This window comes from Metarhizium robertsii, assembly GCF_000187425.2.
Source record: "Metarhizium robertsii ARSEF 23 chromosome Unknown MAA_Scf_3, whole genome shotgun sequence".
Classification (NCBI taxonomy): domain Eukaryota; kingdom Fungi; phylum Ascomycota; class Sordariomycetes; order Hypocreales; family Clavicipitaceae; genus Metarhizium; species Metarhizium robertsii.
Genome location: NW_011942171.1, coordinates 1,831,582 through 1,845,448, shown reverse-complemented (window position 1 = coordinate 1,845,448; position 13,867 = coordinate 1,831,582). Strand labels below are relative to the sequence as shown.

The 13,867-nt window shown below is 50.7% G+C and overlaps 3 protein-coding genes across 3 annotated transcripts; all 3 read left to right on the top strand.

Annotated features, from left to right (window-relative positions):
- Positions 1-222: 222 nt before the first annotated feature.
- Positions 223-6,425, top strand: MAA_03837 (uncharacterized protein; the record flags this gene model as incomplete). Its single annotated transcript, XM_007821835.1, has 2 exons — positions 223-575; positions 629-6,425. 2 exons carry the CDS (start codon positions 223-225, stop codon positions 6,423-6,425), a joined length of 6,150 nt encoding a protein of 2,049 aa, XP_007820026.1.
- Positions 6,426-10,062: 3,637 nt separating this feature from the next.
- On the top strand, positions 10,063-12,363 carry MAA_03838 (uncharacterized protein; the record flags this gene model as incomplete). The annotated part of the gene is made up of 1 exon (XM_007821836.1): positions 10,063-12,363. The coding sequence occupies one exon, from the start codon at positions 10,063-10,065 to the stop codon at positions 12,361-12,363; it is 2,301 nt and encodes a 766-aa protein (XP_007820027.1).
- Positions 12,364-13,049: 686 nt separating this feature from the next.
- MAA_03839 (oxidoreductase) lies at positions 13,050-13,865 on the top strand (the record flags this gene model as incomplete). The annotated part of the gene is made up of 1 exon (XM_007821837.2): positions 13,050-13,865. The coding sequence occupies one exon, from the start codon at positions 13,050-13,052 to the stop codon at positions 13,863-13,865; it is 816 nt and encodes a 271-aa protein (XP_007820028.2).
- Between the last annotated feature and the right edge of the window lie 2 nt (positions 13,866-13,867).

Genomic DNA, 13,867 nt, shown 5'->3' with positions numbered 1-13,867 from the left:
CTAAACCAATTTCGATTTCCTCAGTACCTGGAACTCTCTACCTCTCACAACCTCAACCTCTTCTGCTGTATCCTCAATCCATCACCTCCGTAGTCTACCTGAACACTGCGAAACACCTTTACTCAAGGCTCCTACATCTGCCTACGAGCCTGGATAGTGACCTGGCGGTCCTCCACTTGCTAGGCAGATGTTTGGGGATGAGCACGAGACTCCAACGCCAACATGTCGGATCTTAATGAGGAACTGGCAAAATGGTACGAGGAACTACAGAAGCTCCCCCATGATTGCCATCTACTCTGCCCGAAGATCGACTCCGACGATCGCGAAAATTACAAAACCTTTGATGACCCTGAATCCCAAATCACCGTCGAAGACAAAAAACAGCGGATCGAGGATGGCCATCACCGCATCGAAATCACGTACTGGAATAGCCTGATATTTGGATTTGATAAAAGCGACGCAGGGAAATGGGCAGAGGAGTTCAAAGATAGACTCGAGCATGTGCTGAGGAGTTGCTCTGAATGCGTCCTCAACTGGCACATGCAACGCCAGGTCTATCTGCAAAGATTTTCTGAGTACGCTACCAATCCTTATTTTTTTTTATAGAGGGCCTGCTGACCAAGCGCAGAAAATGGAACGAACAAGTCATCGAGCACATCGAACAAATGCTGAATCGAATCGATATCGCCAGAATTAGTTGCAATCTTCAGTGGGCGAAAGAATACATCGGCAAAATCGAGGAAAGGGGAGATGTTTTCAAAAAGACGCAGTTGGGAGAGAAGCTGCCAGAAGTTCTTATTGCTGTCTACGAGGCTCTTTGCTGCATGCCGTTCATGTCAACACCTGACCAGCGCGCCATTTTTCAGTACGTCTTCATGCGGTTGCAGGGCAAGAGTTATCTCAAGCTGGGGCGAAGCGATCCACTCCCTGGCATGACATACTTTTTATTTGATCAGAAGAATGATGACCGTCGAAAATGGGCACAAGAAAACTGGAAATTCATCGACTCTAAATCGATGACGGAGGCCCAGTTTGACTGGGCCGTGAGCAACGGATTGACCAGTGCGATAGATGACATTGCCAGAATTCAGGTGACTCCTCAGTTCTCGGATGAAGAACGACTGGCTATCGAGCGTTTCTGGGAAGGGTTTGAAATAATTTTGACCAAGCTGCCAGAGAATCTTATTCACAGCCGCCTCCGCAGTCTGGAACTGCGCCAAGGCTCAAGCATTTACGACCTATTATTCCGTCACATTCAGACCTGTCCTTCGGAAGGTATGCTGGTTGTGACGATTCGAGTACTGACAATCTTCTTAAAAGATTACCCAAAAGCCTTTTGGGATGTAATCGGTGATGCTCGGCCAAACGTAATTGCCGACCTGCTCTTTGCTAGTCCTGTTTACAAGGTTTTGCTTCGCCAATCTCTTGACGACTGCTGGAGTGGGTTCAGCATGGATTCTGATGTTGTACCTTTTCCTACATCCTGGATTCAACCTTGGCTTATGTCTTTGGGTCGAGACCGTAGATATGATGCTTGTGAAGTCCTCATGCACACACTGTTTGCGACTCTGGCAAAAGATCCATTCATTGGTGAACCGGGGCAAGCCGCATGTATTCGTGCTGGCTTTGACGCCATAAATTTCACCCTGAAGTCCTTTCTAGATCCCGATACACAGACAGCATCCGGCACGACTCATTTATACGCGGGTGGCGCTTTTAATCTAGTGGTAAAGAACAAGGACCTCATATTGGAAAGCCTGCGGCCACCACAAGATTCACGAGAGGGCTGGACGACTTTCAGAGTCTCCGACGCGGCCAGGTCAGTTCTACATGCCGCTATGAAATTGGATATGAAGATGTTTTTGGAGGAGTTCCAGGCTATTCACAACAAAAAGCAACTTCAATCAACAATTCTCCGTGAGTCAAAGACATTTTGGGAAACCATTGTCGAAACATTCGACTCGTCGGGGGATCAAGTGACGCTGGCAAAGGATGTCTTAGTGTCCCTTGGTCCTCTCATCTCAGTCGAACAAATACGGCCACGCAAAAGCATCAACAAACTGGATGAGTCTAGCCAGCGATTCAACACATCACTCGGTAGCATTGCCGATGTGCTGGCGAGAATATTGGGTCGAGTTTCGGAAGTGGACGCCACCGATTTGAATCTCCTGTTTGCAGATCGATTGCCCTTTCAGGTTATTGTAGGGTTATCCGTCCACGACGATTCTAACCTGGCGGAAGGCTCAGCGGAGATCCTCAAAAGCTGGACCGGTGAATTATCGCGGAGTGGTGCCATAGAACACATGTCTCAACTACATCCGGAACAAACTCTATCTTCTATCGTCTGGACACTGGAGAGAGTTCTTAAACCACCATTTCCTTGGGGGCCTATCCGTCCGCTGCTCAATATGAGCAGGGACGTTCTCAGGGGATTGTCCGACCCGACCTCGGGTGTCCTCAGAACAAAGACTCTCAACTCAAAATCCGTCGCTGTAGTGTTACGCTGGTGGAATGAGCAGTGGAGATTCGTTTCAAAGTCCTGTCTCAATATAGAATCTTGGTCATTTTGCATTTCAAACGCGATTATGACCGAGTTCTGTCGAGAAATTATGGAACTAGCCGAAGCTCTTATTGCAGAAGACGGCCTTCTCACTTCTGCTACTGCTTTGGGCAAAAGTGAACAGGACGTGATGCCAATTATTCTGGGCCCGGCGAAAGAGAACTTTCGGGGAATGGAAAACATGATTCGATTGAAGGATAGATGGTTAGTTGACGTTACCGTTCGAGTGCTCGGCAAGATCTTGACTAGACTTCGGGAAAATAAACTGGAAATCAATGCCGGGTCACGAAAGCTCATCACGGACGCCTGCATTCCTACTGGGACTACCGGAAAGTACCTTCGCTCAACGAATTTGACAGACCAACAACGGGCTGAATTGCTTCAAGCCCTCGGCCATGATGAAGAAGTTCAAATAATACAACTTGGGCCTACTACCAGTGTGGTAGATCGGACAACTGCTTTAGACAAGGAAAGGTCTAAGAAGCAGAGCAAGCTGGATGCTTGGTCCAAGTCAGCCCCTCCTGGGACTCCTTCCGATAAGCTTGGGAGGTCCAATAGAGATGACGTCCTGGAATTTAGCAGATCTGCTGACAGTCCAATTCTAAAGCAGCTTGCGGCACAGCAAGCAAAGTCTAAGTCCAAGGGTCCCGACATGAAGGCTATTTCGGCACTTAAGGAGAGCAGACAGAGAGAAAGGGCTGAGAAAGCCAAGAGAGATGCTGAGGCTATTGCCAGAGCCAAGAAGATTCGGGGAGAACTTGTCCCAGGAGAAGGATCTGGAGCCCAGAGTCTTGCATCAACAGGCAAAGAAAATGCAAGAAGTGAAATCATGGTTAACAGCTCTGATGAGGAATCAGACGATGATAGTGCAGATTCTGACTCGGACGGGCAGCTTGCAACATTGAGCACTGGCGGCCAGAAGGGTCTTGACGAACATGAAAAACGTCGGCAGCAGGCTCTGCGAGATCGACTGCGCAGGCCGGTCAAGAAGATTCGACAGCAGCGTTCAGTTAAGGAAATGAGAGCTCGCTTGATCCCTCCTATGGATAGACTTCACAACACCATTCTAGCATGGGACATTTTTCACCAAGGCAACGACCCTCCTAATGGTCCGGCTGCCTCCGAGGTTGCTACAAAGTATCCCGATCCGCGGTCGTATCAAGCAACGTTCTTTCCTTTGCTTGCTTCCGAGGCCTGGCGTTCTTTCGTGACCGCAAAGGATGAGATAACGGCTCAGCCCTTCGGCATGAAACTTGCAAGCAGGGCAAGTGTTGACAGCTTTTTGGAAGTAGCCTTCACTTTACCTGTTGTTCAAAATCGTGAAAGGGGAGTCTCAGAAGGAGATATTCTCTTGGTCTCCGAAGCCGAGAGCCCTCTCCAAAACCCTGTCTCAAGACACTGTCTGGCTAGAGTTCACCGAATCACGTACAAGAAGGATCTCATCGAAATTACATACCGTGTCGCATCACGTAACAACCAACTATCGACCTTGTTAATGCCTGGAGTCACTGTCTATGGCGTCAAGATAACGAATATGACTACCATCGAACGAGAATATGCTGCGCTGGAAAGTCTACAGTATTACGATCTCATGGATGAAATCTTGAAAGCTGAACCGTCACCGATTCTTCGATACGGGGAGGAAAAGATTTCGAATACCATGCAAAATTGGACTCTTAACCATGGTCAGGCTGTGGCGGTACTGGGGGCTCAAGATAACGATGGCTTCACACTTATCCAAGGACCGCCTGGAACTGGCAAGACCAAAACTATTACTGCAATGGTTGGGTCATTACTCTCAGAACAGCTTGCCCAAGCCTCGAACGGCGTGCCTATGGGCGCTCCACTGCGCCCTTTGGCTGGTGCCATACCTGCTGGTCAAGGCCGCCCGAAAAAACTTCTTGTCTGCGCTCCCAGTAACGCAGCTGTTGATGAATTAGTACTTCGTCTAAAGAGTGGTGTCAAGACTAGCAGTGGAAAGACGAAGCCTATCAATGTACTTCGTCTCGGCAGGAGCGATGCTATTAATGCTGCCGTCAAGGATGTCACGCTCGACGAACTTGTCCGAAATCGAATGGAGGGTGACAATACCAAGGACAAAGCCAAAGCCGAAAGGGACAAGCTTCACGGAGACGCGGCGAAAATCAGGGAAGAGCTTGCAGAAATTAGACAGCTCCTTGATGAAGCTCGTGCACAGGATAATCGTATCACACAAAACACCCTCTCCCGAAAATTTGACGAGCTAAAGCGGCAGCAAATGAACATTGGTAAACAAATCGACGCAAACAAGGATAGCGGCAATTCCCTTGCTCGAGAGATGGAGATGCGTCGCAGACAAGTTCAGCAGGAAATCCTCAACTCTGCTCATGTGCTTTGTGCAACACTTAGTGGTAGTGGACATGAAATGTTCCGCAACTTGGATGTTGAGTTTGAAACCGTTATTATCGATGAAGCTGCTCAATGTGTCGAGCTCAGCGCCTTGATTCCACTCAAATATGGATGCTGCAAATGTATACTTGTGGGTGACCCCAAGCAGCTTCCTCCAACCGTTTTGTCTCAGTCTGCTGCACGTTTTGGCTACGACCAGAGTTTGTTCGTTCGAATGCAACAGAACCATCCCAAGTCTGTCCATCTACTCGATATGCAATACCGAATGCATCCAGAGATCAGCATGTTTCCCAGCAAAGAATTCTACGAAGGACAGCTCCAAGACGGGCAAGACATGCTGCAGCTTCGACACCAGCCCTGGCATCAGAGTGCTCTCCTTGGCCCTTATCGGTTCTTTGATGTGGAGGGTGTTCAAGAAAAAGGCAGAAAAGGTCAATCACTGGTTAACACTAGAGAACTGCAAGTTGCCATGGAGATGTATGACCGTTTCAGCAAAGAGTACAAGCAATGTGATCTTACAGGCAAGATTGGCATCATTACCCCATATAAAGCTCAATTGTTTGAGCTGAGGAATCGTTTTACAAGTCGATACGGCGAGAATATCACTGATATCATCGAATTCAACACTACAGACGCCTTTCAAGGTCGAGAATGTGAAATTATCATATTCTCCTGCGTACGAGCCAGCTCAACGGGAGGTATTGGTTTTATGACGGATATTCGCCGTATGAATGTTGGTTTGACTCGTGCCAAATCATCACTGTGGATTCTAGGAGACTCTAGAGCATTGGTTCAGGGTGAGTTCTGGAAGAAATTGATTGAAGATGCCAAAGCCAGAGACAGATACACAAAGGGCGATATACTAGGCATGTTCAGACAACCTTTACGAAGAGCAAGCCCGTCAACCTACCAAGCGCCTCAAAAGGAATCTCCCAAAGATATTGAGATGCTCGACTCCCCTGTTGCAAAACCTATCATGGATGGTGTGAAGAATATCAAATCAGGACCATCCAGTGATCTGCCGGCCTTGAGCAACGAAAACCAATCCCGAAAGACTACTGACGGCAGTATACCGAATGTTGTTCCACGCGGAGCGGGTCTGCCCGTGATACACACTTCAGACAACCAAGCTTCTGAGCCAAAGAAGCGACCGCTGGACGGGTCAGAGCCTGGACAGCAAGCAGCAAAGAGAGTATGTGGCATATCAGTGGCAGTCCAAACAACCAGCAACCAAGCACAGATTTCTAATACCACAGCAGATTGCGAGTACGCAGCGAGGCGGCCTGATGGGCAAATTCGGACAGAAGCCTGTCAAACAGACGAAGCCGCCGCCGCCACCGCCCAAGGATCCGTCGGCAATGTCAGTCCTCGGGATGGTACCCCCGGAACGACCCCCTCCTCCAGCGATGAATTCGAAAGCGATTCCGATGAATCAGGCACCGAATGGGTCGATGTCGACATCGGGTCAACCAAGTAGCTCCGTGACTGGTACAAAGGTGCGTTTTGAGGCGGATATCACTGTTGTCTTGGAAACGTAGCTCACGATTGCGAAATAGTCGATGAATAAGCCTATACCAACGGCGCCACGGAAGAAGGCGAAACCAAGTTTATTTATGCCCAAAAAGAGGTGATGTCGAAGGAGATGAAGAATATTTTGCTTTCTTTCAATGAAAGTGGGATAACACATTAGCATTGCGAAGGCGCATAACATAGACGGGTGGGGAGCATTGTATAGGCGTTTTTTCCCTCTTGATGATGCCATGTGATATGCACATGTGGCGCATTCATTAAGGGTTAGATTTGAATAGGGAGCGCACGTAGAGATGGGTTCAGTAGGCTTCTCGGGTATTGAAAATAGAAGATTTTGATGGGGATGGATGAGAACGACCAGCCAAATTTTGATAATGGCTGATGATGCGGCTATTCCACGAAGGATTGACACCGGGAAATAGTTGTTTCGCTGCGATACTCACTTGAACACAATGGTGTGCATTTGTGCTAGGTAGACATCCCCTTTTCCTGGGTGCTAGCTAACATGCATTCCGATCTACCCAGTAGTACCTACTCCGTAACTACCCAAGTTACCTCGTATTATGTATGGAAAGGTACTCCGTTCGTAGTTCTTACGTAGTAGTAACTGATTCTTGTTTGGACAATGCCGCAAGGAGGAAGCATGAAATGTCTCAGCCAACGACAGCCGTATCCATGTCTCAGATTGGCTCCTGCTTGCTTCTCTAGGCAGAGACATGGAGGTTGGGTTTTGGACCAGGGAGAATTCGGGCACCCGCCCTTGTTCAGATTCTCTCCCGAAATTTAAAACACTACGAAATTGTTCACCAGGGGAAGTCGTACATACAACGGCAGTCACCGTGACGATGGAAAGGCACCGATGGCGAAACCCCTGAGCGCCCCAGGTTTTCGTGGCTGCAAGAAACCCTTGCTGATGGTGATCTCAGATGCGATGCGATGCGATGCGCAGCTGCGTTGCTCGCCTGTTGTGCATACTTGTACGTATCATTGTGACTAGCACTGGCAGTTCGTAATGCTACGTAATGTGAGTCTCTGCCGTGGTCATGAACCCTGTCATGACAGACAACATGGCTATCATGTACTCGGTATTGCCTGGGTTGCTTTGTGGGCACGGTAGGCAACTGGGACAATTCTGTTGTAAAAGATTTGTCATGAGGCCCCGTACTCCTTGTTTAAGTATCTTGGTATTGGGCATTGCATTGGTTACTTACAAGGTGCAAGGGAAACATGTTGTACATACTGTATGTATGTATGGACTGTCTCTCCACGCCAAGGTCCGGAGGTGATGGGCAAGTGGTGGGTGGTTCGTAGCTGCCAACGGAGCGACATCCAATGCCGATCGTCGAAGTGGCGCCTGGCCCCCAAGGTCTGGTGTGACGGACGATTGATGCCATACTTGGTACAATGCTGCCATTGCCCTCGTTGGCTTGCTACCCATGCATTCTGCTTGCTCGCTTCAACAGGTTTCCGCGGCTTTCGGTCAGTCCACCATCAGTTGACGAAGAGATGTTACCCCGTATCCTATCCGGCTTAGCAAACAACTCTCCTTTCATGGCTGGCGTGATGGAGGGCGCAGAACGGCGGCCCCCATTTTTTTGTTGGGTCGACTGGTTCGCCGTTGGAGATTATTTAACGTGACCCCTGGACATTTGGGCCAACTCACCGGAATCAACAAGTAGACGCACTGGCTAGAACTAGGGTATGGATATAATCATATAGTACTCCGTACTAGTAATGGGTATCCGGAGCATTTGGCGACAAGGACAAGCGCGCCGGCAAAGGGGCGAATGCCCAGTTTATTGTTGGGGTTTGCTGCGGCCATCACAGCCTCGTCACCTCCTCCATGTCCAGATGTCACCGCACGCAGAACACCGTTATGCATGCGAGCCTTGGCAGCTAGTCTTATTCTCTTCTCTCGGTTGCCCCGTCCTCCTCTCGGAGAACGTCCAGGGTGTCCTTGGACCTTGATCAATGCCTTTCGCCGGCTTCTCTGTGCATAGAGCCGGCTGCGGTACGCTATCCGAGGATGATTTCGAGGTCGCAATCGACTAGTATCTCTGGGTGCGCTTAACTGCTGCAAGACTAGGACCCCGTCGACAAACAAGCGACCAGACAGCTTATGTACTCCGTAATTAGTTGCATATGAGAGCAAGCCAGCTTACTGGGGCACTGGGGCACTGGGTCACTGGGTCGCCGCCTCCATTTTCTCGCTGCCCATTGCCATCTTTGTCCACCCACATTTTACGTCTCTCGGTGGCCGAGCGACGCCTCTTGCATCGTTGAGTGGGCCGCGGCAATGTTCAACCTCACCCGATGGTCATCCATCGTGCAATCTTGACCCTGTCATCCAATCCCTGCCATGGGCTAAGAAGAGCTGCGGGTTCGTCGTCACGCTAGGACCGGGTGTTTCTTTTTCTGAGCAGAAATCCCAAGGCCATGGGAAGAACCTCCATCCGCCATTGGGGCCAGAGATGCAAGAGCTGCTCTCGTCACGCAGGGTCAGAGCTCGACCAAGATGCAAGGATACTTTATCATCTGAGCATACCGAAGAAGACAATATTGTATTGTCAACCCAGGATCCCAGTATCACGCTATGAGCGTTCCTCCGTATTATTGTCATCTCGAAAACAAACAAAAAGGACGATAGCACCGTGTCCGTCAGTTCATGAGCCCACCAACCAGCCCCCCGGTCTGGGAAGAAAAGCTAGTGACGACCGTCGCCCGGATGTGACGCCGAAAGGACAAGAGACCACAGCCAAGGACGGCTCTGTTTCATTAACAAAGAAGTTGGCCGTCCAGTCGCTTGTTTATAAACGATCCAAGGGACCCCAGTCGTTACCACCCTGCCGGATACCACCTACATACGCTGTTGGCCTCCCGAGCTGTAAATCGTGAAGAGAGCAAAGAGTTGCGAGAACCGGTTCCCCAATGCCTTAACAAGGATTCCAAAAGTTTAAGCTCTTCTTCGTCGGCTCGGGGGCCGTTGGAATTGCCGGTCTCTTGCCCGGCTTCTCCTTTCAAGTTTCTCTTGACGAAGTCGTTTATTTGAGATTTTCCTTTCTATCCGATGTATTCAACTGGAACCTTCTTTCTCCTCTTCTGCATCATATCGATATTTTTTCTTTGTGCCCGTCCTATGGGCCCCTTCCCTCCTCTTCTTGTCTTTCCCTTGAAGCCGATTCGGAGCCTGTTCCCAAATTTGACAGTCAATCTTGGCGCCGGTCTGTAATATTTTCCTTTTGTTTAGTCTCTATTCGGTCAATTCCCTAGAATTGAGAACTCGGGACTTCTCGCCGATCCGTATCCAGCCCGTCAGCTTGTTTCTGTGTCGAGAAGGCTTCCAGTGAGACACGGCCTTGGTTCACGCCTTGCAGCAACACAGACATATGCCTGTCTTAAGCAGTGTCCAGTAAAAGATCTGAAGCAAGTGTTATTATTTGTTCAGACTCCAGCCACTGCTTTTCGTTCCGTTTTGCGCCTCGAAACTGACCGACTCCTTCTTACATACATGCAAGGGCAGGCTACCAATATCAGGAACTGGTGTTGTTGACGAATAGCTTTTCCTCTTATATTAGGTAGTCGCCATGACGTATCCAGTCTCACTCGGCAGGAGATTTATACTGTCATCAAGAGATGACGCCGACTCTTCTCTGTCACATCTGGGTTCTAACCCTCTCTACTCCCGTTGCCGAAGCCATACTGGCACGGAAGCGCATCATCGTGCTGAGAGGAAGTTGGAGCAACCTTGCTCAGAGTTCCAGTTTCAGAGCGTCAGCAGCAACCTCTACGCTGGCGACTTACACGACACAATGTTGCTGGGGGAGAGACTTCGTGCTCGTCGAGCCAGAGATGACGTGGCTGCTCTAGTAGATTTTCTGAAGAATCATCCGCCGCCGCCGGATAACTTCATGTCGATACCATACGGAGATGAGGGGCATGGCCGCGGAAGATGGTCCAAAATCAAGAAAATAGGAAGAAGGAGCAAATCCACGCCCAAACAGCCACAAAACATCCAACTGCCAGACTCGGCAGTGGTAGGCGTCACCAGTGGAGGGCATAGGCACATTGCCATCTCGATTCCAATCGAGGCAACTCCGTATGGGTTGGAGATCCGGTCCCAGTATCCTGTCTTCACTCACGACACGCAAATTGGAACACCAAGCAAAGGACCCATCAGAACGTTCAGGAATGAAAAGGGCGTTGTTACCGTTTTGCGGCCCGTGGCGGAGGTATTTGAGTCAGATACCGGTTTGGTTGCTACTAAATCTCGAGCGCCATATTTGAACTCCCGGGGACACCGCCCTCCTCCGTTACCGCCGCACAAGCCAACCAATAGTCTAACGGACAAAGTCCATGATTATATTGGGATTTTACCAACGAAGTTTGATACGCCATTACTGGATGACAGCTCAGCACCATGGCATATCTCGCGAAGTCCATCAAGAGATGAAGGCTCAGTAGGCAAACAAAATCCGGCGGTGTTTCGGCGCTCTGCGTACCCTGCACGAGCTTCTAGTATGGTTTCCAATAGATCTGCGAGAAACCCACCATCTATCGACGGCTTGATATCACCACAGGACCATGTTGCGGGAGCGAGTAGTGTCGCTCGGTCGAAATGCTTGTACAACTCGTTAACCCAGGCTCCACAGCGAGCACTTTCAATAAGCAACAACAACCCTGTGAACAGCATTGATGCTCGCAGATCAGAATCCGGACCGTCCTACATCAGAGACTCAAGTCCAGCACTAAGCTGGGATGGTAGCCAAAATCGGAATACTGCTTCGACGACAGACGCTCATGTTCTGTCACATTCGGAGGACTATCGACACGCAAGCTCAGGGTCAAGTTGGAATAGAAAGGATATTGTGAGAGAAAGAAAGCGGCGCGACATTGAGGCAGCCGTGTGGAATGCAAAAGTGAGAGATCAGCTGGAAAGAGATGCTTCTAAGGCGATACAGCGACCATCAGCTGCCCAGCCATCGTCACAACCAGCAGCAGCGGTTCCGGACAAGACGTCAACCGCTATGCCGGGCCAATTAGCCTTAACCTTGAGTGGTCTCATGGTGGTGATGGATGTCGAGCCGTCTTCTGCTGACGAAAAGGGCGGACCCGTCCGTCCCAAGACGGCGCCTGCAAAGAAGTCTTCAAAGGAGGATTCTGAAATAACACTGCCCTCAACCACTGTCAACACACCAAGTATTCTGACCCCGCCAGCCTCCACGCGTGGCTCGCCATCACAGCAACATGACGTGTCAGATCGCACGTCTCTGACCCGTCGACGAGAATGGAAGGCCATCAGGGAACAGGAGCGCAGGGCACGCGATGCAATGGCTATGGCCAGAGCAAGGACGCAACAGTTAGCCTCGGGTGGAGTGGCATACGGGAATGGCTCGGTTTCCCACGCAGACAAGGAGGTCATGCGCTTATACGAAGCGTACCGCGAGCATCGGTTGCGAGATATGGAGCGCCGGCTCCGTAGGTTGGAACGCAACGGCGATGACTGGCTTCAGGCCCCAGTGCCTGTTTTGGACAACATGAATAAAACTATAGGGTCTTCCAATAACTGGCCATTAGAGGGCATTAGGGCCTGGGCATCCGATGGCGAAACTTCAGGCACAGCAGACAGGATGGACCGGGATATGGAAAAGACGCGACTAACACGGCGGCCCAGCTTATCCCAGGCCAGACTCCTGGAGAAGTTGACTAGGCATGCGTATAGCGACGATGCATGGAGTGATAGTGTGAGCAGGAGTGACGACGCAAGCGGGCTGGGGACTATTGAGCCGCTGATGAGGGAATTGGCTGGAGAGGCAAGGCGATGGCAGGGAACGACGCAATCGCCAGTCATTACGAAAGGCGGACAATCCCACCCCATGCAAGGTTAATAAAGGTGGTGCAAGGTCCATTTCCAAATTTTCATCATGGCGAATATTTCTTTTATTAGGGCAATGGTCTGCAATCTCAACATTATAGTGCGCCAAAAACAAAATATACGACAGATAGCATTCGGTGTGCCAGCAGCAACTATGGGTGCAGGGTGCGAACGTGGTAGAATTGAGCGTCACTTGGGTATTCCTCCCTTGCATCAATATGCCAAAAAGTGATGTTAAATCAGGACCTGAATATGGATATTAACCATGTACAGTGCTAGGTTGTATAAATTATTGGCTGAACATGTGATACTGTTTACAGAACGGGAATTCGAAGTGTCGAGTTGTCGTCGAATGGAGTCGGCGCATTGTAACTGGCGTCTTACACGGGCCGGCTGAAGCAATAGTCACTCGTCACCTGCGGGTAAAAAAAAAAGTAAAAGGAATCAATCAGTATTGTTATTTTAAAGGCTTTGAAAGTGGCTTCGACCTAAATCTACCTCGAACATCTCCAGAATAACCATTTACCCAGAAAAGTATAGTTCACAAGTCAAGAGTACAAGCAAGCTCAGTCAATGACGTAGCTACTAGCACTGCATCTCTCATCCAGGGTACATAAACACCAATACTCACCGAGGCCCACGCAACGCAACACAGATACAAATGCAAATGCAAATGCAAATGCAAGTGACAAGACAAAAATGTCCACCCCCTGGATATTCATATGCCCGTCCAGCCGCGGAATCGGGCTCGCCCTGACGCGCCACCTGCTCCGGACGACACGCCTCCCCGTCCTGGCGACGACTCGCCATCCGAACCCGGAGGTTTCCAAGGCCGCCATCCTGAAGGGCTTGGACGGCACTCAGCACGGCGACTCGGCCTCTTCGCGCCTGCACCTCGTGCCCGTGGACGTGACGGACCCGCCGTCGGTGGAAGCGGCCTCGCACACGGCGCGGCGGCTGTTCCCCCCGGACCGCCACCACCTGCACCTGTCGCTTGCGGTGCCGGGGGTCCTGACGCCCGAGAAGAGTCCCGCGCAGGTAGACGCCGGCGCGAGCCTGGCCATGTTCCGGGTGAACACGCTGGGGCCGCTGCTGCTCATGAAGCACTTTGCGGAGTTTCTGCCGCGGCGCGGGACGGACATGGGCGGCGGGGAGACGGACGCGCTGCCCGCGCACGCTACGTGGGTGTTCATGTCTGCGAGGGTCGGGTCCGTCGCGGACAACAGGTCTGGGGGCTGGTTCTCGTACCGCGCCAGCAAGGCTGCGGTGAATAGCGTCGCCAAGAGCTTGGATGTGATGCTCCGGGCGAGGAGTGGCGACAAGGCCGTGGCCATGGCGTATCATCCCGGGACGGTGAGGACCGGGCTGAGCAGGGAGTTTTGGGAGAGGGTTCCGGAGGAGCAGCTGTTTAGTCCCGAGTACGCGGCGGAGAGAATGGTCAGCGTGGTGAATGGGTTGCATCTTGGTCAACGGGGGAGGTGTTTGGATTGGAAGGGCGAGGAGATTCCGCCTTAGGA